Genomic DNA, 27,693 nt, shown 5'->3' with positions numbered 1-27,693 from the left:
TTTTCTTCTCCTGAATAAAGTATTATTTATTTTGCTTTGTATGGAATTAGCTGTTTTTTAAATTGCTTTTAAGACATTTTAAGGTCAGTATTATTTATTATTATTATTTTTGATTGGCTACAGAACAAATCACTGTCGTCTAATGACTTTCCTAACTAACCTAACTTCCCTAGTTAAAATAATAAACCCTGGTCCGGTTCACTTCTGATATGAGTGCAATCGTACCAGACAACAGAAGTGAAAGGCCAACTGTAGAACCAACTTTAGTTTTTATAATGTTCATTCGTGGTGTGTGTGTGTGTGTGTGTGTGTGTGTGTGTGTGTGTGTGTGTGTGTGTGTGTGTCTGTGTCTGTGTCTGTGTGGCAAGTAATGAACCTTTCTGACAAGCGGGACTGAGCCAGTGCAAACACAATAATAATGCCTGCTCGTCTTCTCCAAAAGTGACTTCTGCAGAGATCGTGTGATGTGCTGAATGTTTTTATTTATTTTTTATTTTTTGTGGCCGTCACCTAGCAACAGCTGTACACACAACAGCAGCTTGATGATGCAAGCGTACTGGGGTTCAGAAGGAATGAAAGACGGTGTGAACACAAAGCAGCCGAGGGGGGACAATCGAACTTGGGTTCGGACCAGGCATTCAGACCAATTGTGAAAGCACCCTAAGTTCCACTTTGGGAAGTGTATTCGAATACTAGTGTGCTGCAAAATAACTAATAAAGTGTTATGTGCTCTCATCAAGGCAAAGAGAAAAATAAATGTTATTAGAACTGATGTATTGAAACTATCATGTTGAATGAACATTTATAAGGGATGTGTTTATATGTGTGTGTATCCTTTTACTTTATTATTAATTAATTAATTTATTTTCTTCTTTTTGATTAATTAGTTAAGTGTGTTTGTTTCTAGCACAAGCTAAATCACTGGCTCATGTTTACTTCTCTAAAATTGAGCTCTCTTTATTTTTTACAGTGAGAAGTTTATGGTCAGACTCAACAAAAATGGTGGACCAAAAAACCCGGAGAAGGTCGACCGCCTTTGCGCACTCTTTACGGTGAGAAAACATTCATATAGGCTTATTTATTAGCCTTTCACAACATCAGAATATTGGCCAGCATGCTAGAAAAATTGCTATCTGCACTAGGTATTTGTTGAAATGCTACAAACCTTATGTTAGCAGTGTGCAAAAAATGCTGGTGATGCCATGAAATCCCTGCTGAAAAATCCAGCTTAAACCAACCTAGGCTGGTTGGCTGGTTTTATCTGGATGACCAGCCTGGTTTTAGAGGTGTTTTAGCCAATTCCAGACCAGGTTTAAGCTGGTCAAGCTGGTTTTAGCTGGTCATTTTCCAGCCTGACCAGCTAAGACCAGGTTGGAAATGGCTGGAAACCATCCAGGAAATGGCCAAAACCCCTCTAAAACCAGACTGGTCGACCAGCTAAAACCAGCCAACCAGCCTAGGCTGGTTTAAGCAGTTTTTTCAGCAGGGATATGTCTTTCAAAGTTTAAAATAAATATTACATAGTTACATAAATGTTAGCAATGTGTTAAAATTTCAACGACATGCTAATAGCATGATAGCATCATACTAAAATATGAAGTATGAAGCATGGAAGTAATGCGCTAACATGCTAAAACATGAAATGCAGAAGAACATGCTAGCAATGTGTTAAAACAAGATATCCACATTCTAAGGCCTAAAATATAATACATTATGTTAATGTAGAAATGTGTAATTTATTAATGCTAATTTATGCTAGCAATTTGCTGCTACACACATATTATGCTAGCAATGTGCTGAAAATGCTACCACAAGTTTAAACTTGCAACTTGCCAGTGAAAAGTTAGTTATTAACATGTGCTAGTACAGTATGTCAAAAACATGTTCAAATAACTAGCGACACCGTCACTTGTTCAACAGTTTGCTAAAACATTAGCTACGTTAGAATAACATTTAGCTGAAAAATGCTAGTGCCAAGTTAAGATTTAATGTTACAAACAACATTTTAAAGGAGTTAGCAACATGCTAGGTGCATTTAGACAAGCTAGCAATGTAGAAAAACATGCTAACAATGCTATAGCTGTCTAATTTACCTTAAAACTCTTTTCAACTATAATCTGAAGACCTTCAACCTTCGACTCTAAACCTTTTGTCAGACTCTGTTGCTCTGCTTTTTATCAAGTTTTATCAGTAAAGCACAGTGCTCTGGCTAATATATGCATGTTTACATATGAAAGCATGTATAAATAAATGAAGACGTCATGAAGACATCGTTTCTCTTGTTTTCTTGCAGGACTTAAGCAACAAGGACATGAAGAGAGATCTGTACATCGTGTCTCAGGTCATCAGGACGGGTGAGTGTCTCGTTCTCCCTCATGTCCTCCGTCCGCTTTCCTTCATTCTGGGCCAAATGTGCCCGAGTTTCCACAAGGCAGTGCGTTTCTGCCAGCAAACGCATCTCTAGAGCAATTACATAAGCCCGGCGATGCAAGTTCCATTTGAGTTTACAGAAAGATGAGCGTCTCCATGCTGAAACAGACCATTCAGACTCAAACCTCTCCTGCTGTGTGTTTGGCACACTACTGGAACAAAATGGAAACGCAGCTCAATGGAGGCTTTTAACCTCGTTAGCAAGGATCCTGGAGACTTGTCTTTCATGATTAGGATGATGATGAGTGGACGGGGTTTGCTTGAATTACTGTGGAAAGACTATGAGAGGTTATTAAAATCTGTTGGACTCCTGTGCATTTGACTAAATTGAGTTACTCTTTTGATTTAATTGTGTATAATGCAAATGCTAAATATTAAATGCAAATATTACCGGCAGCTAGCTCTCTGCGACTCTCACATGGTCACCCACTGAAGCTAAGCAGGGCTGCGCCCGGCCAGTACCTGGAGACCACATGGGAACACTAGGTTTCTGTTGGAAGTGGTGTTAATGAGGCCAGCAGGGGGCGCTCAATCTGTGGTCTGTGTAAGTCCTAATGCCCCAGTTTAGTGAAGGGGACACTATACTGTCAGTGAGCGCCGTCTTTCAGACGAGACGTTAAAGCGAGATCCTGACTCTCTGTGCTCATTAATAATCCCAGGATGTCCTTGGTAAAAGACTAGGGGTCCCCATATCATAATCGGATCCATCACTCTGTCTCCTCTCGACCCATCGGCTGGTGTGTGGTGTGTGGTCTGATGCAATATGGCTGCCGTCGCGTCATCTAGCACACTGGTGCTGGATGAGGAGATTCCCCAATTGTGTAAAGTGCTTTGAGTGTCCAGAAAAGCGCTATATAAAATATAAATTATTATTATTATTATTATTATTATTATTATTATTAATACGTTTTAGGAATCAAAACAGTTTGTATTTGCCTTTTATCTACAGCTTTTGGTCATTGGTGAATAAATAAAGCACTATTTTTTTAATATTTCCCTCATTATTTCAAAGTGCTGTTACTTTATTATGTTGTTTTTAGCATAGCAGTATGCTAGCATCAAACTCTGAATCAAGTGTAAACTCTCCTTCAGTCACCCATTAGCTTATATTATTAATATGAATTATAATATTTAAATACACTGTCACTTGATGTTGGGGTTATTAGCATAGCAACATGCTAACATCAAAGAACTTGATTAATTGAGTTATTAATTAACTTAGAGTTATTAAAAAATAAATTTTTATTTATCTAATTTTACATTTTAAATGTAACCCATTATGTAGATGAGGTTTTACTTAATGTGTTTTTTAAGCTAACATGCTAACTCATCAAACTCTGTTTGAATCAAGTGTAAACATTCGTGTTCGGTCAAATTCAAAAACAAATTCGTATCATTTTACTTTTTAATTTAAAGGTGCTGTACGTCCTCCTTTAATACAGAGAATATTCCTGCTATTGCGTGCCGTTGTTTTTATTTACAACACAATTTAAATGTTCGATCATCAGATAACCTGCGCTTGCGTTTGTTTTGATCCAGGAGTGCAATACCTAGTTAACCCACTGGGTGTCACTCTTACATACTGCACCTTTAACCCATCATGTCCAGTAGATGCAAATTTAGTTGGCTGTGTTTTTAGCATAACAACATGCTAACATCAAACATAATTCTACTTAATTCTAATACATGTGTAACATTCTAGTTCACTCACCATTTTGTAGCAGAAAGAATATTGATGTATGTAGTGTACATGGTCTAGTTGTTAGGATCTGTGTAGCTCATACTAGATTATGTACATTTCCCACAATGCATTGTTGTTTTTCAGGACGGATGCTGTTAAATGACTCGAAGAAGGGCCCTCCTCACGTCCAGTATCGGCGGCCGTACGGATGCGCTGTTCTGGCCATGAGCGACGTCCTACAAACCATCTCTGAACTCAAAGAGGAGAAAGACTTTGTGCTCAAAGTTTACACGTAAGCCTCGTCTGTGTCCTTCACAGATATTTATCTGTCTGATTTATTAATAATCCCGTTCCACCACATCCCAAAGGTGCTCTATTGGATTGAGCTCTGGTGACTGTGGAGACCATTTGAGTACAGTGAACTCATTGTCATGTTATAGAAACCAGTCTGTAGTGCTGTAGCTCTTCTGCCTCAAGGTTGGACGTGTTGTGTGTTCAGAGATGCTCTTCTGCAGACCTCAGTTGTAGTGAGTGCTGTTGCCTTTCTATGCAAATGACCAGCTAAAACCAGGGTGGAAATGGCCAAAACTCCTCTAAAACCAGGCTAGCAACATGCTAACATCAAACACTTTTGCTATTATTTGTAAATACTCTCATACAGTCTCTTAAAAGGTAAAATTTTGAAGACTTTTTTCAGATTTCATCAGTTATTGGTATGCACTCATACTTTACTTGATTATTTCATTAGAGGATATTAACATGCTAATATCTAATGTGAAAATGACCAGTAAATTCAGTCTACTAAAGTAAATGCTTTCATTTTTTTAGTGTCTGTCAACCTACACAGTGCATTAAGATTTTCAAACAGATTCTTAGCTAGGTCTTGTTTACTACAGAACGATGCGTCTACTGTCGTTTGTCTGAAATGCTCTCTGTGTGGACGGAGGCTTCTTGCTGTCTCCATCACAGACTTTCATTAGCTCTGTGCGCAGCCATGCAGAAAGCTGCTCGGGTTTATTGGCAGGGGACCTGACAGAACGGGGAAAAGAAAGAGGAATCAAGAGAGAAGGAAATAAAGGTGTATGTGGGGGGAGAAGGAGAGAGAGAGAGTGGAAGAAGAAGGCTAGAGTTGTTTGGATTCCACCAACAGTTAAAATTACAATCATTTGAAATTGAGCCATCAGTGTTGCTGTAAATACTAGAGATGCAGAACATGTACACTTCATATAACATTAATATACGTAATACATATGTACAGTAGGACATTAAAGAAGATGTGTAGCTGAATCTGTGGATCATATAATGTTTTTAGATTAAAATTACACATAAATCAGTCCAAATCAATAGTTTTGGCCAGGGCCAGACAGGATCTGCAGACGTTTTTTTGCTATTTCTGTGGAGAATTTTGTAAAACAAGTCAGTGGATTTATGTGGAATGATTTTGGGAGTATCCTAACTAAAAACCTAATGTAGGACATAAAAATAATACCTTTTTTATTTAATGTTTACAATGCAAATCCAATTAGATCCTTTATCTGGTAAACAAAGCAAGACTCTCATATAATATCTGTGCTGAAAGACAGACTTTACAAACTGTATTGTACAGAAATCATGTGAACATTTTGATATTATTCATATTCATAACAGATGACTGCAACCAAAGATTGCCAATAGAACATTATTATTCATAAAATGTGTTATATTTTACATGTAATCACTATAAGGGCATCATGTTGGTAGCACGATCGCCTCACAGCAAGAAGGTCGCTGGTTCGAGCCTCGACTTGGTCAGTTGGTGTTTCTGTGTGGAGTTTGCATGTTCTCCCCGTGTTCATGTGGATTTCCTCCTCCGATTTCCCAACACATGCACTATAGGAGAATTGATTAACTAATTTGGCCATAGTGTATGTGTACATGTGTGAATGCAAGAGTGTATGGGTGTTTCCCAGTGTTGGATTGTGGCTGGAAGGGCACCCGCTGTGTAAAACATATGCTGGAATAGTTGGCGGTTCATTCCGCTGTGGCGGCCCCTTATTAATAAAGGGACTAAGCCGAAAATAAAATGAATGAATTTAATCACTATACAGACATACAGCAGATTCCAGATCAGGTGTCTGTCAGAAGAGTGCTCTTGGTGGGCAATAAGAGGCTATAAACGGGCACTGTTGCACTGGAAGTCTCATCTCTGAAACAAATCTTCAAATAGGCACTGTCCTTATAAATAAACCACACAATCGAAATCGAAATAACTAATTTATTGCCTTTACAAAGTACATTTTATATTCCGGCAGCTGCAGTAATTGTCCGACTGTAGTGCGTTTAGTCCTCTTGGTACTCACTGCAGGCCGAGTGGCACACACAGGTTATAATAGTTTTGGATAGTGTTGGTTTTTGTTTCGTTGTTGTTGTTTTGTTGTTGTTGTTTTTTGTAAATAAGGATATTTGTTAGGTGCAAGGTTTAAAATCATCTGAATAAATATTGTATGATAAAACTCAGCCATACATTTTTTGAAAGATGTGTTCAGGACACATGACCACTATCATCTATTCATCCTCAAACTCAAACACAGCAGCCCACATGATAGCAGCCTTAAGAAGAATATGTGTGTAAGTCTGCATCTGAGGGTTAGATACACAGTAGTGATGGGAAGTTCAGATCTATAATGCGAACCGGATCTTTCATGACAATCCCGCCATGTTTGGACTCAACATACCAAAATTATGCAGTCAGTGGTTGTAATATCTATCTATTGAACACACTCAGCTTTGTTTTCAGGACCAATCACAGTTCCGTCACCGTCCTGAAGCTCTCCTTTTTTCATTCAGATCTTTCCTGTGATACTCTGAGAGCAGTAGATGTGCTCTTACTTTGTTTGTTTAGTGTAAGTGATGCACTCAGGCTTATTAGTTCACAGAGACATCTAGTGGTTGATTATTCGTGACGTTCTGTAACGCCACAGCACACCAGTCTGACAGTACACGCGGATGGATCTACCGTTGTATTATACAGTGTAGCACTTTGCGTCAAGCAGCCTGTGTTGGTGTGATGTCGATGTGACCCTGCGAGTGACAGACCAGAACCACCCTTGACGCCCTTGGAGCCAGTCTCCTCGACAGCCAAGCAGATGGCCTCAGTGGGAGCTCCCAGAAAGCATCTGCCCGCTACGCCACACCACAAACACTAGCATTAGCATAGCGAGAGTCACGTCTGGATCGGGCATTATAGAGCAGATCTCTGCTGGTGTAGAGTCCAGAAAGAAGAAGATGGTCACTATACTTCATTCATTCATTCTCCTTCAGCTAGTTACCTTATTTATCAGGGATTACCACAGCAGAATGAACCACCAACTATTCCATGTTTTACACAGCTAATACCCTTCCAGCTGCAACCCAGTACTGGGAAACACCCATAAACTCTCGCATTTACACACAAATTCGTCCATATATGAATTCCCCTATAGCGCATGTGTTTGGACTGTGGGGGAAACCGGAGCACCCGGAGGAAACCCACACCAACACGGGGAGAGCATGCAAACTCCACACAGAAACACCAACTGACCCAGCCGGGACTCAAACCAGCGATCTTCTTATTGTGAGGCGTCAGTGCTAATCACTGAGCCACCTCTTCAAACGTGCGGAATACAGATATTAATAAAGCAAACAAGTGAAGTGTTGTTGAAGTGGAGATTTCAGGTGTATTTTGGATCTTTTCTTTACGTTAGACTGAAAAAGACGAAGAGAAAGACTTTCTGAAGAGCCAAAAAGGTTCAAAAATCTCCAAAAAACTGTTTTCCCTGCAGTGTGTCGCCTTAACGACATCACTTCCCCTCGGGCCAGAAATCTGCTTGGTTCACGATCCTCCAACAGTTAGCCTACAGCGGTTTAGCAGCCGCTAATGCTGGAGCGTAGCATATGGCTCAATTCAGTCTCCTGAGAGAGTCGTGATTCGCTTCATTGTGGGAGATCTGTACTTGACAGTGAGGGTTTTTTCTTTCAGCTGCTGTTATAACATTCACAGAGCCGGTTGATGAACACAGAGCCATATATTCTGTAGAAACAGACACTGGAGTCAAGTTCAACATATAGGGCTGGCTGATATGACATTGATAAGCCATAATAAATCATCTCATATCCTGATAACGAGATATATCATGATATAGAATCAGAATCAGAATCAGAATCAGAATCAGTTTTATTGCCAAGTGTGCTTCACACACACAAGGAATTTGTTTTGGCTACAGAAGCTTCATAGCACCATTTCTGTCAACTCAATCAATCAATATATATACAGTTAAAGTCAGAATCAGCACATTTCTGCTCATAACAGTGTTAATAACTCATCTCTAATAACTAATTTATTTTCTCTTTGTCATGATGACAGTAAATAATATTAGACTAGATATTCTTCAAGACACTTCTATACAGCTTAAAGTGACATTTAAAGGCTTCACTAGGGTAATTAGGGTAACTAGGCAGAAATATAACACAAATATAGCTTAAAGGGGCTAATAATATTGACCTTAAAGTGGTGTTTAAAAAATTAAAAACTGCTTTTATTCTAGCCGAAATAAAACAAATAAGACTTTCTCCAGAAGAACAAATATTATCAGACATACTGTGAACATTTCCTTGCTCTGCTAAACATCATTTGGGAAATATTTAAATAAAGAAAGAGAAATTCAAAGAGGCTAATAATTCTGACTTCAGCTGTATATACACATGCATTACCTATACTGCAAGCATCTGGGAATCACTGAAATGCTGATTCCACCTGCTTCATCTGTTTGACAGCATATATTTTTATCTTTACTATAACACCTCGTCCTTTATCTTCTGTCTTTCACAGGTGTAATAATGAAAATGAGTGGTACCAGATTCATGAGAACATTATCCGCAAGTCCAGCACCAAATACACCGCTCCCAGCACCAACTACGGTAAGCAACAAGAAGAATGGTCGTACACTTGTAACACATTTAATATAATTCTTCTTTTAAGCAACAAAACATTTTCATAATGAGTTATTGACCAATCAGAATCAAGGGCCAGGTTTACTTGAGGTCTTATTGGTGTTAAACTGACACATTGAACAATAGATCTGAAATGGCTATTTCTGTGCCTGACTTTACTGAATACTTTACTGAGCTTCCCAATCACTGCTGATTTTATGGGAGGGAAGTATTTAAATGAAGCACGTCATGTCATTTACTAATATCTGTGCTCCTCAAATTATATTATTTAATACTTTGGTATTTCGTCATTAAAGAAAGCGTGTCTAGAAATGTCTGCAGTTTTTGTTGCCAGCAGGAGGCAATGCAGGGAATGGAGGATGTGTGGTAAAAGATCGATTTTTGAGAGGGGAATTCCAGAGGAGCACATCGTCTGAACATATTGTTTGCCAAATACTTTATTTTTAATTAGCTTTAGCAAATAAGAGAAGAACAAAGAACTGAGTCATATAATTCCAGCACGATCATAGTTCCCTCAGACATTATGCGATCACTTGGATTAGCTTATAAGGTTATCTATCAGGGGCGTAGCAACTTGGGGGGACGGGGGGAGCACATATTTCCAGGTGCTGACATGACATTTCCATGGTATAACAGCAGAGTTCCCTGATTATTATGCAAAAACGAGAGTATAGGCCCTGGCCAGATCGGCCTAAAATAGCAACTTTTCCATCAGTCTTAGTTCACAATGTAATTACAGAAGAGTCAGAAATGTTTGAGCGAGATGCTAATGGTCTAATCCAATTCAATGATTTATGCTAAGCTAAGCTAAAAGTGAAAGCCAGACCCAGAAAGAGGCTGAATGGATTCAAAAACGGTAAAACTCGACCGCTTAACTCGAGGAGAGTTGTAAAATGAGCATATATCCCCTTTAGAAACTGGAGTCTTTAAGATAATAAGACTCTTGAGAGGGCAGCATGATGGCGCAGTGGGTAGTATTGTGGCCTCACAGCAAGAAGGTCGCTGGTTCAAGCTTCGGCTGGGTCAGTGTGTGTTTCTGTGTGGAGTTTGCATGTTCTCCCCGTGTTGGCGTGGGTTTCCTCCGGGTGCTCCGGTTTCCCCCACAGTCCAAACACATGCGCTATAGGGGAACTGATCAACTAAACTGACTGTAGTGTATGAGTGTGAATGAGAGTGTATGGGTGTTTCAAATGTGATGAGTTGCTGGATAAGTTGGTGGTTCATTCCACTGTGGCGACCCCTGATTAGTAAAGAGACTAAGCTGAAAAGAAAATGAGTGAATGAATGAGACTCTTGAGAGAGTCTTCAAAACAAGTTATTTTTGTGAAGCACAAACTGACCCTGGCAGGTAAACAACTGTGGGTCAAACCTGATCTGGCAGAGGTCCAGGTCATCTTGCGAACCTCAAAAAGCGAACAGAGATGATAAAAGAGTTCAGAATGATATTGAAGAGCCTGAAAAAAGCAGCAATAAATAGAAAAGCTAATGCTAGGAGAAAGTACGATCATAGAGACATGTCTTGAGGTATCGTTCAGTCGTAATTGGTGTGTTAGCCGCACTAATTGAGAGCGTGTTCCACCATCGAGGGGAAGGCCTAGAAATACAAACTCTGGACCTGAATGAACAAAAAAAACCTTCCAATTGGGAACTGACGGGAGCCAGGCAATCAGAATGAGTGATTGCAGCAGGCGGGCCGGCGTGTGTACGGTCTAATGAAGGATTGAAGGTAGCGGAGAGCCAGGTCATTAGCGCCATTGTTAGACCCAAAACAATGCCTTGATTGAATTGAATTGTGGCACTGAGACCTGTGCAAAATCCTAACATTAGAGGCGTCAATCTCTGCGCTGCGTTCTCCAAAACAAAGACCTCATTTTAGCAAATAAACAGCGACATAATGTTGAGGATGATTACAGCGGTAATGAAGTCGTCTCACATTTGGCCTGTGCTTCTCAGGTCTGATCATCTCACTGCAGCTGTTGAGAGGCGACATGGAGCAAGTGCGCAGGGAAAACCCCATGATATTCAACCGCGGCGTCGCCATCACACGCAAACTGGGCTTCCCTGATGTGATCATGCCAGGTAAGTCGAAATCAAGGTCACGGGTGCATTTTGAGATTCGTTTCAGGACCTGAGCGAATCCACGAGATAAGAATGTAGGTGCTTGTGAGAGCTTAACAGTTAGAATATGTACCTGCGCTACAGTCTAATAATAGTTATTTAGGAGTGAGGGATGAAAAAGAAGAGTAATACATACAGTACTCTGCAAAAGTCCTAGGCACCATGCAGTTTAGTTGGCACAAAGCAAAAGTCTATGTTTAATGTGGCTTCTTTTGGCTTCTAATTGTCCTGATATTTTCTGAAATAATGTGTTGTGTAATATCAGGCTACTTTCAGCACTTTCCAGAGCTCTTTTTTAGGTTTAGAGTGTCTTATCTTTCTTTTTCTATTCAGGTGATCTTATACACGCTCTCAGGGGTGTAGCGGACATTTCAAAAGTGGGGGGGACGGCTGTATGAGGTCATACATTCATATAATTATTAGTCACCTGTTTCTAAATGGTCTGTCTCTAAAAGTGAGGGGGACGGATCCCCCCTGCCCCCCTCGGTTGCTACGCCCCTGCACGCTCTATAATATTCAGGTCTGGACCCTGTGGAGGCCATTTCATGACTGTCTGTGTGTCATCAGCTGTTTTCTTTCTCTAAATAGAAATTTGAGTTTATGGAATTGAGTGAAACTTGAATAAATGAAATCAATGTCTGAATATATGGAATAAAACCTGAATATATGGAATAAAACCGGAATATATGGAATAAAACTTGAATATATGGAATAAAACCAGAATATATGGAATAAAACCAGAATATATGGAATAAAACCGGAATATATGGAATAAAACCAGAATATATGGAATAAAACCGGAATATATGGAATAAAACCGGAATATATGGAATAAAACCTGAATATATGGAATAAAACCTGAATATATGCAATTAAACTTGAATATTTGCAATGATATACTTTTCAAAGTTCTTCTTTAGGTTAAGAGTGTCTTGTCTTTCTTTTTTCTCTTCATGTGATCTCGTACAGCCTCTATAATATTCAGCCATTTCATGACTGTCTGTGTTTCATTAGCTGTTTTCTTTCTCCAAATAGGATTTAACTGCGATTAGTGGATCCTTATCATGCTGAAAATGAAAACTATTACCACTGAAGTCCTTTCCAGAAGGAATAGCATAATGGATTAAAACCTGTACTTTTCAACATTCACACCAGACCATCCTGTCAGGCATATTTGAAAGAAGAGTCATTTGATAAAATATTCCAGTAATTAAAATGCTCTATATAGGCAGTTCAGAGAGTATAGTCTAGCTCTAAAATGCTATTTTAAATGGTTATAATCTTAATATTTTGAAGTTTAAGCCAGCATGTTTAATCATATGCTCACTTATTCTTTTATAGTTGATGAATGTGCCATGCTGCAGGACTATGGAGCTTTAATTCACATATATTTTACATTTATTTTCACTAAACATCATTTTAATAAACTTGAAGTAGACTGATAACATGTATTTAATATTCTCTCTATGCTGAAGCACTATTCAGAAGCATCTTTGTGGTATTATACAGTATACAGAGCCTTGGTATAGCTACAAGTTTATTAATGAAGTTTTTAATAAGACACTTATGTAATGAATTGGCCAATGTTAAGTTGTGAATGTTCATGTTATCTATGAAGTCAGATTAAATCAGATTTGACAAATGTAATTGTCACTTTTAGATAAATATCTCATGTGATCAGTGTGTTCTTTATAACGTTATATTTTTAGGCAAAACACTTCTTATCTAATGGGTTGTCTGCTGTAAGATAAACATAATCATTGGGTCATCACATCTGCAAGAATTGTGAAACTGTCATTATTATTGATTCAAATATTTTGATTATTTTAGTTTTCACAGTGTTAGGATCCCAGCAGACACACAACGTCATAAGACATTAATATCAGGTTAGATTAACGTTGAGCCAACATCTTAAACCAACGTCATATTAATATCAAATACTGACATTTATTCATCAGGTATGGCAACCAAATATCAACGTCTGATAGACGTCATAGTGGTAACGTCCACACAACGTCAAGCTGTAACATCATTAGACATTGCAAAGTAACCAAAATGTAATGTCTGTCTAACGTTAGACATTGATCTTGACCTGACGTTGGGTTCTGCCGTCAACCTGATTTTAATTTACAAAATGCAGCGTCCCACGACGTTGAGGTACAATGTCAATTTGACATCATGTTGACATCCTGTGCCTTCTGGGATGTTGTGGGTTGTTGCGATGCTGTTGCTAATGTGTTGTACATGGTTTTAGCTTGTCGCTACTGGAGGCAGTTTCTCAATCTATTCTTACCAAACCTGAAGATGCACATTTTTAAAAGCTTTGTGCTCAGATGACATTAGCCCTTTTCAGACAGTCATACTTTCTTAAGTTTAATTTGCATATCTGGATGGAGAAGTAGCTATTGTCTGTTGTCTTGTATAATAATCTATGAAGCTTAGCTAACACAATTTAAAACCAAGCTGTCTTCTGGTTTTGTTAGCCATCATTAGTATTCGGACCACCTGTTGTTAAATTAGCATAGACAAGTGTTTCACCAGACGATGGAAGATGCCACCATGTCTTTTTCTTCCAGAATTCTGTTGCTTTTTCAGTGCATCAAAGGAGTCTTTAAGACCTTTTTTTGTTCAGTCCTAAACATTGACTGTGCACACTTACTTACCCACTACCTGGCAACCCTCATAAAATCCCCCTGCCGTGTCTGCCTCACTTTTCATGCGAGGGTTAAAATAATGCACAAGCCCTTAAGCGAGTCTTGAGAAATGGCCTTTAGCAAGACCAATAATCACGCATAACAGCACATAATCGGCCTCATTGCCTTTTAACTGCCCAGAATCAAGCTTATATAAATGAATGTGACCCACATTTTGACAGACTATACCGGCTCTCCGCTATAAAACCCCAGAGGGCCTGTAAAAGCAGCTGGACTCTTGCCACGTCAAAGTTGAGTTAAGAAATCCCTGCCCCATGATTCAGAAGGAGCCTTGGGGCATCTCAAAGTTACTCGCTATTAAACTGTGTCAACTGGGTTCCTTTAAAAAATGGTGAGTGATTTGATGGAGCTCAGGGTACTTTCAAATAGCTTTCAGATAGTGCTGCCAATCTGGCATCTGGTGGTCATTTCCATAATTATCTGATTTATATTTCAACTAGTAGTAAAACTTTACAGTTTTCAGTGACTTTGCAAGATGGTGAATCAGTCTAAAGTGATCAATAAACTCTGAATACCAAAGAGACTTCTTTCACAACAAGTGAAGCTAGTTGGGTTTTTAGAATAGTACAACTTATTATCACAGCTATGTTTTCATCTAAAGGTGCACATTAGACTGAATCATAAAATCATCACTTCCTGACTTCCTAAATTAGCAGCAAATATCAAAAATAAAATGGAATTTGCTGCGATGGAAGCCACTGTGGGCCGTTTCCCTATAATTATGTACTTAAATAAACTACTGCATCTAATAATACAAATAAATATAAAATAAACTGAAATGATTATTGTTTAATATCAGTTAGCACACTGAGTAAAGCAGTTCTTCAAGCTGAAAACATGGAAATGATGAAATGGTCAGACAAGAGTCCTGATGTAAACCTGATTAAAATTGTTTGGAAAATCCTTGCTGAAAAAGTAATGGCTAAGAAATGACAATAGATCGTCTCTTGTGGTTTCTTGTGAGAGACTAATGAAGTTTGCTAAAGACTAGTGATGTTTTTGAGATACAAATACTGTAGTGTCCTGTGAGAGACTAATCATGTCCTGTGAGAGACTAGTGATGTCCTGTGAGAGACTAATCATGTCCTGTGAGAGACTAGTGATGTTTTTGAGAGACTTGTATGTCTAGTCATGCTTAAATTATTTAAAGTACAATGCTTCACACTTCCTATTCATTGTTTTGATGGCTGTGACCTTTAGTTTAGTTATTTCCACAGCACTCGTTCTAATTAATGCAACAATTATTGATGCATTCTAGTTTTGACCACAGGTTCCTTACTACCTGCAGTTGCTTTAATTTTTCAACAAAAAAGATTGCATTATTTTTTTAAATGAAAGAAAATGAATTAGATTTTGACCTCAACTGTACATACAGCACCCTTTCTTTCTGTTCAGAAATTCTCACATTATTCCCAAATATTCTTCGTTGGTGAGTGGATTGACGGCTCCTCCATTTTCTTCTGTAGAGCTCTCACTCATTTGTCTCTGAATTAATGCTTCCTTCTCCTTCTGAAGAGCTCAATGATTGGTTCATCATCCACAAATCGATCAACCTGAGGTAGCTCAATAATAATCACAGACCAGGCTGTGCTCTTTAAATTCAGCATTTTGAAACACCAATAAGTCGATGGGTCTCCGAGAGCCCTGGTTCCTTGAATATCTGAGGAGCACAGTTTTTTTTTCCTGAAAGAGGCTTAGATGCTATTGAACCACAATGTCTGGAAAGAACCCTTGTAATCTTATTTCAGATTGCTGCATTGACTGAATTCCTTTAAAAGATCAGACTCGGCAGGTTTCTAAAGCACAGACCCAGCTATGGGATCCATTGTGTTAAAAATAAAACAACAACATCTGTCTGTCAAGCAATATCGAGAGGCGCAGTTAGATGAAGAATCCAAATGTTAGCATTATGAACTGTTAATGACAGTCAAGGTGTCTCAAGCTGTTTACATCATTTGCATGTTTGTACGTTACTTAAAGTGTCAGATGTGGAGTGGTGTTTTCCTCCAAACGTCTTGATTTCAGAAGTGTTTTAACACTATTTTGTTCTCATAGAGATTTAAAACAGTTCTTATAGACCTGTGTAGTGAATTAGCTCAAAGTAAATTAAAGATTCATTTGAAGGGGGCTTCAAAAGAGTTGACTCTTTAAATCTGAACAAACGAATTGTCCAATAATCGTTCGAATCAAAAATTGCTATTAAAACCATTTTATGTTTCAGCAGGGTAACAAGATCATAGTTAAAGACATTACATTCATAAACATGCACAGGTACGAAATGAAACTTTATTGGCCGTAGTGTATGAGTGTGTGTAAAAGAGTGCATATGGGTGGTTTCCAGTGTTGGGTTGCAGCTGGAAGGGCATTTGCTGCGTAAAGCATATGCTGGATAAGTTGGCAGTTCATTCCACTGTGGCGACCCCTGATTAATAAAGGGATGTGGCCGAAAAGAAAATGAAGTCAAAACAAAAATGTGAGCACATGCAAATACTTGGAAACCCAGATGATAACACATGCTTTCCTTTCTCTCTACATTAACTACTGCTGTCAGGCCATTTTCCCTCGTTCCAGCTGGGAATGCTCCAGGATTGTTTCTTTTCTGAAGGCATTTGTTTGTGAATAGAGGGCTTTATATGGATTTCCTTCAGTGAAGCAGTGGAGGGAAGGCTCTAACGCTGTAGCCGTGACCCATTACAGAAAGCATCGCAATCCAGTGAAATAGCAGCGCTCTCAGGGAGTCAGTCTGCCGCTGCCAGATAAGGCTTTTTTCAGGTTGTGGAACTGTAGGATACTGTCAGGCAAACAAACAAACTCACAAAGCTTTTACAGTTTGTTGTCTACTCCGTCCAGTGTTTGTAAAGGCAGCTGTGGCCATGTTTGCTGTCTTATCTAAGGGTGCTTTCACCCCTGTGGTGTGCTTCCTTTGGTACGGACCAAAGTTAAAAATAATACACTTCAGCTGTTTTGGTTCTACCAGAAAGACCTCATGACAGTAGCATTTAACAAAACATGGCGGAGCCCCCATCTATAGCTTGAATTGGAAGCTTTTAGATCCATCTAGCACTGCCGAGGATGAAGGCAGGGATGGAGCCTCCCCCCTAGACAGGCCAACCTGATGGTGGTGGGGAGGATGGTGGCTGAACATCTGTGTCAGTATCTGCAACCAGATGAATGAATGAATGGACAGCTTATATATTCCTTGTGTCTCTTGGCTATTGGTTGTAACTCATTGTGATGAGTGACGTGATGTTATGTCTTCCTGGTAGAACTAGCGCTAAAAGCTACATTTCTGTTTCACACCAGACCGACTGCTCTGAACTGGATCAGTTGAAACGAACCAAAGAGGAGTCACGTGACAACATCACATCAGTCCTTGGCTAGACGGATTTCTTGAACTGCATTTTGATTAGTCTGAATTAGCGTGTGGGAAACTCATGCAACACACAGAAGTAAACAAAGCCACAGCCGTATGACCCTGCAGCCCAAGAGCAGTTACTCACTGAAGCTGAGCAGGGCTGAGCCTGGTCAGTTCCTGGATGGGAGACCACATGGGAACACTAGGTTGCTGTTGGAAGTGGTGTTAGTGAGGCCAGCAGGGGGCGCTCAACCTGTGGTCTCTGTGAGTCCTAGTGCCCCAGTTTAGTGAAGGGGACACTATACTGTCAGTGAGCACCGTCTTTCAGATGAGACGTTAAACCGAGATCCTGACTCTCTGTGCTCATTAATAATCCCAGGGTAGTTCTGGGAAAGAGTAAGGGTGTAACCCCGGTGTCCTGGCCAAAATCCCTCCATTTGTCTTTACCAATAGTGGCCTCCCAAACATCACCACCCACTGAACTGGCTCTATCACTGTCTGTCCACTCCACCTATAGCCTGTGTGTGGTGAAGCACTGGCGCCGTTGTCCTGTGGCTTTCTCATGCCAGATTGCATGTCGCAGCTGACTATGACAGCTGGTTTGGTCCAAAAATTGTAAGTATTTTTTTTGCAGTTGGGTCGGTTCAGGGTCGGTTCAAGGTTGGTTCACGTTCTCACATCAAACAGCTCCAGGGTTCATTAGAAAGCGCACTGAGCCCACCTCTTCCAACAGGTCTCGTTATGCTATTTTGGTTAACTATTGGTGTGCAGCTGAGTACACTTGCCGCTTTCACACCTATCCAAACCAAGCACACCAAAAAGACTAAGAAACTGTGGAACGTTTTGACCAAACTAAATGAGCACCCTCGATTTATTAGTTGTTAGATTTGCTAGCATGCTGTGTTGTGCGATGCTGAGTGTTAGGAATGGATATCTATAGCTTATTTTGTTGTCGATGGGATACTGAGTAAATTGTCACCAGAGTCATTTATGGTTCATTCCACTGTGGTGACCCCAGATAAAGCAGGCAATCAGCCAAAGGAAAGTAAGTGAGTAAGATCTGTTTAAATGAAATCAGAATCAGAATTTATCAATGGTGGTACCCCCAAAAATGTCGGTTAGCAAAAGATAATAAATACGCTATGTTATATATATATATATATATATATGTGTGTGTATATATATTCTATTTTTAAACTTTTGGGTAACACATTTCTCATGTACAATCACACCAGTGTGATGAGAGCATTCAGATTAGAACGTTTGGTTCGGTACGGTTCAGTATGGCTCACTTTGGGGGCATTTCCACTGCATTCCCTAACTAGTACTGTACCTAGTACTTTTTTACCCTTTTGACTGAGGTTCCAAACAAGCCCTATAGCTACCAAAACGTGACGTATACACACAGCTGATCACTAATTAGTCTGAGAAAATCACTTCCAGCATCAGTGGATTTGCGACAAGACACCAAACCCACTATAGTTAAACAGTCAGCATTTTTAGCTGTTTTGGTATTGCTTCACACCAGACCGACCAAGACAAGCTCTAAAGTGAGCCGCAGTGAGCCGTACCATGCATTGGGGAAAGCATTCTCCTTCACCATATCCACCCAGAGTAAAAATATTCATTTTGTGCATCATAACGTTTCTTAAAGGCACATGGCGAATATACATCTCCACACTCAGAACTGTCTGCATATTGGCTGCAGGAGGGATCGTTTCCAGCAGACACACATTTTCCTATATTGCATCAGCTGTAATTGGCAGAAATCATATTAAACCCACAACTTCCTTCACTAACAGCTCAAACTTTCCCTCCCGAGTGGACGGGTAAGAGCTCAGCGCTGTTCTCTACAGAGTCTGTGTTTATTTAGAGGACGGTGATTCAGATGCCTGCCGTGCCATGACTTGAATGAGGCTGATAATGAAAGTCTGAAAGCCGAGGTCACGTGTGGTATGACAGTGTAAAAGTCAGGTTGAGCTCAGGTTTGATTATGTTTCCTCCAGCCAGTTCAGCTGGACAAACGGTTTGACCTTTCTGCAGCAATAGATTGTATTACAGTCGGTGAAAGGGTTTAGAAAGGAAGTTAAATGAAGTGTGCTGGGTCCATCTATGATTACATTTTCACTTAAGCTTACAACGTAGGAAATGAAACACGTCACTGTGTGTGTCAAAAGTGAGTCAAAATAAAGTCTGACCTAATGATGTTCTGAAGTGAAAGCTGAAAAATAATCTATATTAATCTTATCACAATGTCTGTAATTCCAACATAAAAACCTCATGAAACATATAGTTTGTCCTAACAATGAAAACAATCTTTATGTTTTTGTCCAGAATGTCTACATTAGTTGATCTAAGTTAACCAATCATTGTTTGTGTTGCTCTTTAGGTGACATTCGCAATGACCTCTACCTCACGCTGGAGAGAGGAGACTTTGAGAGAGGAGGAAAAAGTGTTCAGAAGAACATTGAGATCACCATGTATGTGCTGTACGCTGACGGCGAGATCCTCAAAGTAAGATGAAGAGTTTACCTGAAATATGTATCATGCTGTATTCACCTTCATGCCATTCCAAACCTTTTATAAATGGAGAAACTGTAGGTAATTTAAGAGAAAACATTGCAATCCACAGTAACAAGGAAGTGGTGTGTGATCACTGTGAAGAAAATATGCACAAATTAACAGTGTGCCATATTTCATGATTCCTGTTTGTTTTGTTTTCACTTATTTTTGCTTCTGAATAAATAATTTTGTGAATTTTTGATAACTTAATGTTGGATCTTTCAACATAGCATCATGGTAAAATATTGTTATGATCATCAGCGATCTAGCAGCTGCAGACACGCACCTTCACTCGGACTACAATCCCGTCACCATATGGAATACAAATCCTGTCATGCACCTCACACACACCTGTTCCGGGTTTCCATTGATTAAACACACACAGCTGGCAGCTGCTTAACAAGTGATTACAAGGACTGTTTATACACCACATTGACACACACACTTTGCTGAGTCTTGTTATACTGTTTATTACAAGAATGGTCAGGCACGCAACAGTCGAACTCAGGAGAAAATTGGTACATGCAGATAACTCCTGGTTGCAAACAGGCGAATGGTCGGTAGGGCAGCAAGGAATCAAACAGTTCAAATCAGTTTTTAATGGATTAAATAAGTCCAGAATTCTCATTGTTGGTAAACTATCCCTTGGAAAAACACACTGTGATCAGTAGCTCATGTGGTGAATCATTTCATCCAGACAAAATTAAAAGGTTGTAACACTGATGCTTCATGAAAGCCAACCGATTCCATTCCTCATATCTCTTATCAGGAGTGTATTAGTCTGGGCTCAGGAGAACACAACATCAGCGAGTACCGCTCTTTCGTTCTCTACCACAACAACAGTCCGCGCTGGAGTGAAGTGGTCAAACTGCCCATCCCTATCGACCGATTCCGGGGGTCCCATCTGCGCTTTGAGTTCAGACACTGTTCAAGTAAGGACTACATTCATCTTGCACATCTTCCAGACGTCGGGACTAAGTGATGGAAATTGTCGATATTTTCTTCAGGAAATGTATAAAGGAATGTATTTGATTTATTTACAGCAAAAGATAAAGGAGAAAAGAAGCTTTTTGGCTTTGCGTTTACTCCGCTGATGAGGGAAGACGGCACAACACTGTCAGATGAGAGTCACGAGCTTTACGTCTACAAGGTGAGCACACTTTCTGACAAAGCTGAACGTCAAATAAAGGATCTGACTTTACACTTCCTGACTTTAGTCTTGTGGTGGATCCCAGTTGTAAGAGCAACACATAATAACCAGACGTCTAGTTGATGATTTGTAAAAGTTTAAGTTCTCTCTATATTATGAAATAAATGTGTTTTTTATATTATTATATTAGTTAAAACCATGTTAAACATGTCTATTTAATGTCTGGAGTTTCTTTCTTTTTTTTTACTTCAATTCTTTAACTTCAACTAAACTAAACTAAAATACTGCCCTGCTAACTGAATACATGAGGTTTCCTTTCATATTATTTTAGGTCATCTTGTATTGTTTTTATGGTAACACTACACGTATTGTTCATTCCCTACTGAAAAAAACAGCTTAAACCAGCCTAGGCTGGTTGGCTGGTTTTAGCGGGTTGACCAGCCTGGTTTTAGAGGGGTTTTGGCCATTTCCAGCCTGGTCTTAGCTGGTCAGGCTGGAAAATGACCAGCTAAAACCAGCTTGACCACCTAACCAGGCTTGGAGCCCAGCCAAAACCCGCTATGTCCAGCTTAAACCAGGCTGGTCAAGCTGGATTTAGCTGGTCATTTTCCAGCCTGACCAGCCAAGACCAGGCTGGAAATGGCCAAAACCCCTCTAAAACCAGGCTGGTCAACCAGCTAAAACCAGCCAACCAGCCTAGGCTGGTTTAAGCTGGATTTTCAGTAGGGTTATTAGTTCATGTTAGTAAATACATTAACTAATGAAACCTCATAGAAACATGTGACCTATATTAATCTAGTTAATGACGATAACAAAGATACAGGGCATTGCACATTCACATGAGCTTAAAAACTGTCTTGTGTGTGTGTGTGTGTGTGTGTGTGTGTGTGTGTGTGTGCGTGCGTGCGTGCGTGCGTGCGTGCGTGCGTGCGTTGATCAGTGTGATGAAAACACCACCTTCAGTAACCACGCGCTGTACCTGGGCCTGCCCTGCTGTAAAGATGACTTCAACGGCTGCCCGAACATCCCGTCCAGCCTCATATTCCAGCGCAGCACGAAAGAAACCCTCTGGATATCAACGCAACTCTCTTCCACCAAACTAACCCAGAATGGTAACATACTAAGGCCATGTCCACACGCACACGGGCATTTTATAAACGACTGTTCTCTGCCTTCGCTTTTTAAAATATATATATATTTACATGCCAACGCAAAAACTGTGATGCAAGTTAAACTCTGCATCAAGAAGCTGTGGTCGTCTGTTTTTTCATATTGGGATGCAGTTCCTAGAGAAACGGAATTACAAAACACAAAACTAGCAAGGGGAGCTAACAAAACCAGTATGATTAGTTTTGATCTCATGTGTACTTCAAAGTCATGCTGAACCAGCAGGTGGCGATAAAAGCCCTGTATGCTTGGTTAACACCAAATGTGGAATTAAGTATTTAAACGAATAAATTGCATACAAGTCAATGGAAATGTGAGAACAGTGGCAGATTACCATCCCACAGTGTGAACGACATGGAATATGCAGCACATTTGCAATGAACACACAGGATTCGCCTCAATCGGGTCTTCTTGACATTGTATCCCACCCATCAGATTATGCTACCAACAGTGTATTTGAATGGTTCTGAGGTTGGAGTTAGGGGTTAGGTAGGTTAAGGCGATAGTACAGCTTCATATCACACTACTCCACATCTAAATGTACACAAAATCTGACAGGTAGTAATATTGCATCATCAAAATGAGCCAGCTACTTTTGAAATGGGAGGTAGGACAATCTGACAAGGTCGGACAAATCGACAGAACACCAGTTTGGGTGTGAACCCAGTCATGTTGGCCAATCAGAAAGCAGAAAACACTGCTCACGTTGATGTCATGAGGAGAAAACTCCAGTTTTAGTGGCCACACTGTAATCGGAGTTTCAGAAGGTCTAACCCATGGCCAGAGTTTTCAGAAAGTTTCCGTTTCAGTCACCTGACACTGTGTTTTCATGAAGACAAACTGTCAAACTGTAGAAAAAACATATTCATGTGGACGGGTGCTGCGGCCCAATTCGCATAATTATAGATATTCTAGATATCTAGATGATTAGATAATCTAGACTTTAGTTATTCTAAAACTATGTCCTTTTATGTGAAGTAAAACTACACACTATTGAGTGTGTAACAGAAGAGTATGCAAACTTTAGGACATACTACTTCCTCATTAACACATCGTTATGTTGCTTAGTTACGAGCCCTGTCAATCATCCCGATACATCCTCCACATTGCGTTCATGTTTAGTTAGCTATCATGTTGAAGATGCAGCAGCAGCAGGTTAATCTGCCAGTCTTTCATGAAGAGAAATAATTCTGCATTCAGATGTAATACGTCTTTGTAGAAGTTCACATTGTCATTGCAAATGGATTGAAAATCTGATTTTAATATTTTCCTGTGGGCTAGATGTTAATTAATAGTCATTTAAACAACTTTACTGAAGGCTCTCTCCTGGACGGTTGGTCCTGTGCGTCTGCCATGTTTGTACTTTGTTTATACGTCTTTTCCTCGAGTTTGTAGTTCAGTTTTACATCTAATGCACAATGCATTGTGGGCAATATTAGCAGTTAGGGTACGGACGATTCAACACTCAACTTCTAATGGAAATAGTACACCATCTGGGAACCTTTGGCATACTGTTCAACACAACATACGGTTTGGGACACACTAATTGCATTTCCTAATTAACTCATTTCTATTTATTTATTTTTGACTATTGAGGACGTATAGTATGAAAATTGGGACGCAGCAATAGACTAAAACTAACAGCAACATTTAATTTTCCCTCCGCTCTGTCAGTCATTCCTAACACTTCCTGTTGTTTCCTGAAGTGGATCTGCTAGCTCTGCTGAAGTGGAAAGCACATCCAGACCACGTGATGGACATTTTGGGGAGGCTGCGTCACGTCTGTGGAGAAGAAATCGTCAAAGTAAGAGTTCTGTCCCATTAAATGAACACCACTTTTAACAAGACACATTTTAAAGTCAGCTAACATCTGCTTCTGGCTATCTTCCACAGTTTCTTCAAGACATCCTCGACACGTTGTTCTCCATTCTGGACGACAATACGGACAAATACGGACCTCTGGTGTTTCAGTCGCTGGTTAGAAAACTTTAAATGACATTTGAAGTGTTCAGATGCAAGTTCCGTCAGAAATGTTCTACTAAAATGAGCCTTTTTCTCAAGCTCCTCTGTTTTACGTTCAGTTTTTTTAATTGCCTTAAATGTGAAATAGCCAACACAGGCTCATTGGAGATATATTCCCAGGGCTGCATATTTGAGAACCGGGAAATATGTGCCCTGGGCTACACATGCTTGCAGTGCACTAGAGGCTGCTGTTGTACATTTTTAACAATCTCAAATACATTACAGGGACAGGTTTTCTCATACGTGCCATTTCCCTTAAATCCACCAGAGGCCGCTGTGTAGATTTCTGCCAATCTTAACGTCCTTCTTGTATGCGTCCCTGAGAGAATATCTCAACTTGCTGTTGACTGACCCACCATCCCCCTTCCCTAAACCCAACCGATAGTGTTTTCAAAAGCAAACTAGAAGAGAAGAACATGTCAGACGACACTGCAGGCTACAGCATCTGAACTCTTTATTGATAGTGCCATCTGTACTCATGTAGGTAGTATTTTTGAGGATTTGCACTTGTATACTCGAGTAGGTTTTTCACAATTCTTTGAACAATTTTGACAACTCTTTACAATTATACTTTAAACTTTAAAACCTACTAGTTCCATTTAGATTTCGTTTTTCATGAACCAGTGACGAGCGTTTTTACACAACATTGTTATGCAACTTTGAAAAACTGTTCATTTCTCTGGATTAATGATTTATAGTTAATCATAAATATAGGATTTTAGAGTTGTATTTCATTTTCTATTGGTTTGTTTGTTTGTTTGTATTTCTATTTTGCTAAATATAACAAAAGATGTGTTGTTTACAGATAATGTATATTCATTTTCAGACAACATAATACCAGGGTTTCAACATCACACACCAACTTTAGAAGAGTTAAATATATATATATATATATATATTTACTGTAAAACCTTTAGTCTTAATAAATTCAGACGGTTATTATTCTGACAAATGGATCTTTCTGGAGGGGAAATGCTCTAAATGACAAAACTTCTATTTGATATTTGGAAGAAATGTTATCAGACAATTATAGAAGAAAACAAGTGTAAACATGTTACTCAAACCCACACCTAAAAATCAGGAAATCTATACAAAATGCATGAGAATTAGCAGAAAGTTGTCTTTTTTTACTAGCGCTGTTCATCCATTAGATGTCTATTTAGATTGAGTTCAAATTAATAAGTTGTTGTGAATTATATTTACTGTAAACATTATATTCAATTCATTTAGATTATTTTAATGTTTTATTGAGTTTTTACTAATCTCCAAAACGTGAAAAGCCTTTTTCCTCTTCTTTTTTCCTTTTACTCAAGTATATTTTCACCCAGACACTTTTACTAAAGTGAAAGTTTCCGTCAGTATCTCTGCTTTCTTACTTCAGGATGAATTCTGAGTATTTTCTACACAGTGTCATGGCTTATATAACATTAATAATTGGCTGCTGTAATAACATGTGCAAATTTCACTCATCAAATGCGCTTACATTTACAATAAAAGCGTGTGTGTGTGTGTGTGTGTGTGTGTGTGTGTGTGTGTGTGTATACAGCCTTAAATCTGCACAATTCATCTCTTTCAGGTTTTCAGCTATGTGTGTGCGTGTGTGTGCATGTGTGTGTGTGTGTCTGTGTGTGTGTGTGTCTGTGTGTGTGTGTCTGTTTTGAAAAATGGAGGATTTGAGCTGGCGTGGATCCAGGCATTATTAGGCGCTCACAGCTGCTTGATAGCGGCGTCTCCAGAGAGCCTTTAGCTTCTCGTACTCCTGTAAAAAGAGTCAAGGCGTTCTAGCCTCTGTTGGCCTGAATACATCTGTCACGCTTCTGTGTGGAGAATAGAGAGCTAGCGCAGGCTGAGTTATTCTTGCGTTGAGATTCATTTGTGAAAAATGGTGTTGTGATCCTTTGGACGCTCTTTAGTTTGAAATGTTTGTGTGAATTATGAGCATACCTGTGATGGATATCGAGTTTAAGTGGCGTTGATAAGAGATGAAATGTTATCGTAAGCCACCTAACATCACGAGTTCAGTCGTTATTAACATAGCTCATTGATTAGGTGTTTCCCAAATCTGTCGTTCCTACAAACATTCACAAGCGGAACATTTTACGACCTGTAAACTGTAGAAGTAGAGCAACCTCCAGAGCTGTAGTTAGATTTCCTCAAAAGAACTTGTTACTCCACCACCTTTATAGCATAATTATAGACGTTTTACATTATAACTAAGGTGGTTCCAATGATGGATGTGTGCGTTTGGGAAAAACTTGTCACTACATATTTTTTTTCCAAATGATGCATCGTACTACAGTAGTTCAGCCACTAGTTATGTTGTAAATCAAATTACGTTAAAATATCATTTGTGAGGCATATCGAATTTGAGAAGCATTGATAAAATATGAGCCTTTTTAAATGGCCATACTGTGTCAGATTCTGCTGATAAGCCAATATTAACAGGGGTGCGTTTCCGAAAACCATCATTAGCTGACTATGTTCACAAGTTCCATTATTATAAACATAGTTCACTGAACTGAACTGAAACTGAACATTCCAGTTAGAAGTAGAGTAATAAATATAAAAAAGGAAAGTAAATATCATAAAAATACTCAAAGTATGTACATTGTGATGTTTCAATATGACATTGATCAGAGGAAAAAACTACGTAATCTCCAGGCTCTTCTTGATTTAATGGTTCATTTGTATTCATTAATATGATTTAATTTGTAGATTTTAGTACGATTCGTTCATCCTCAATGATGGTTGGGTTTAGGGGTAGGATCTGGTGGTATGGGCTCTTTAACAATCTTGCGTTTTCATATGAGTGAAATCGTATAAATCCGTAAGAAATTTCTGACAATATGTAAAATAGTTACGTTTCCTCGTAAGATCAGACTGGTAAAAACAGAGATGTGCATTAAGGTACATTTACATTCAAATTATTCACTAAATTCACAAGTGTTTTAAATACTGCAAAAGTTCCAGGTGCAGACGACGAAGTAGTTAAAGTTGCAATTAATAATTTATTATTTTTTATATTTCATCGTTTTTCAAGTAATGCACTTTGATACATGTTTTTATATTCTCATTTTCAGCCAAACAATACTTGATAACATTGTTGCCATGTAAATGAATGGTCAAAACACATGTGGTGTAAACACCCTCTTCATTTCACTCTAATTAAATATTGTTTTATAGACATGTTTAACCAATCCAAAACTAATGAAATTGACAAAACCAGACAATTTGGCTCGAATTTGAACAACCATAATTGAATCAGTCAATTATAATGATGATAAAAGCAACTCCTTCCATCTTTCTCCAGGTGTTTATCATCAATCTGCTCCGGGACAGTAAGTTTTATCACTTCCGGCCTGTGATGGACACCTACATCCAGAAGCATTTCGCTGGAGCCCTTGCTTACAAGTGAGTCGACATCACTAGTTTTTGCCGGATACTTCTGTTTACAAATTGCTTACTAGCAAACAGAGCAAATATAATTAAATGAAGACTATTTTTAATATTATTAATTTAATGTTTA

General features: G+C 39.1%; 1 protein-coding gene across 9 annotated transcripts in view; it reads left to right on the top strand.

The window, feature by feature from the left end:
• Window positions 1-27,693, top strand: part of dock3 (dedicator of cytokinesis 3) — a 208,627-nt gene that overhangs the window by 145,611 nt on the left and 35,323 nt on the right. For all 9 annotated transcript variants that reach the window (XR_008835714.1, XM_056447328.1, XM_056447327.1 and 6 more), the window contains 12 exons: window positions 971-1,052; window positions 2,294-2,354; window positions 4,256-4,403; window positions 8,958-9,046; window positions 11,033-11,158; window positions 19,656-19,780; window positions 20,598-20,760; window positions 20,872-20,978; window positions 21,919-22,090; window positions 23,852-23,949; window positions 24,039-24,122; window positions 27,478-27,578. Coding sequence is in view for 8 of the 9 variants with exons in the window: in XM_056447328.1 (XP_056303303.1) it covers window positions 971-1,052; window positions 2,294-2,354; window positions 4,256-4,403; window positions 8,958-9,046; window positions 11,033-11,158; window positions 19,656-19,780; window positions 20,598-20,760; window positions 20,872-20,978; window positions 21,919-22,090; window positions 23,852-23,949; window positions 24,039-24,122; window positions 27,478-27,578 (1,356 nt within the window). In the remaining variant the exon portion in view is untranslated. The remainder of the gene's footprint in view (window positions 1-970; window positions 1,053-2,293; window positions 2,355-4,255; window positions 4,404-8,957; window positions 9,047-11,032; window positions 11,159-19,655; window positions 19,781-20,597; window positions 20,761-20,871; window positions 20,979-21,918; window positions 22,091-23,851; window positions 23,950-24,038; window positions 24,123-27,477; window positions 27,579-27,693) is intronic.

Source organism: Danio aesculapii, chromosome 22 (genome assembly GCF_903798145.1).
Source record: "Danio aesculapii chromosome 22, fDanAes4.1, whole genome shotgun sequence".
NCBI lineage: Eukaryota > Metazoa > Chordata > Actinopteri > Cypriniformes > Danionidae > Danio > Danio aesculapii.
The sequence above is the reverse complement of the archived record's forward strand: the minus strand, read 5'-3'. Positions and strand labels throughout refer to the sequence as shown.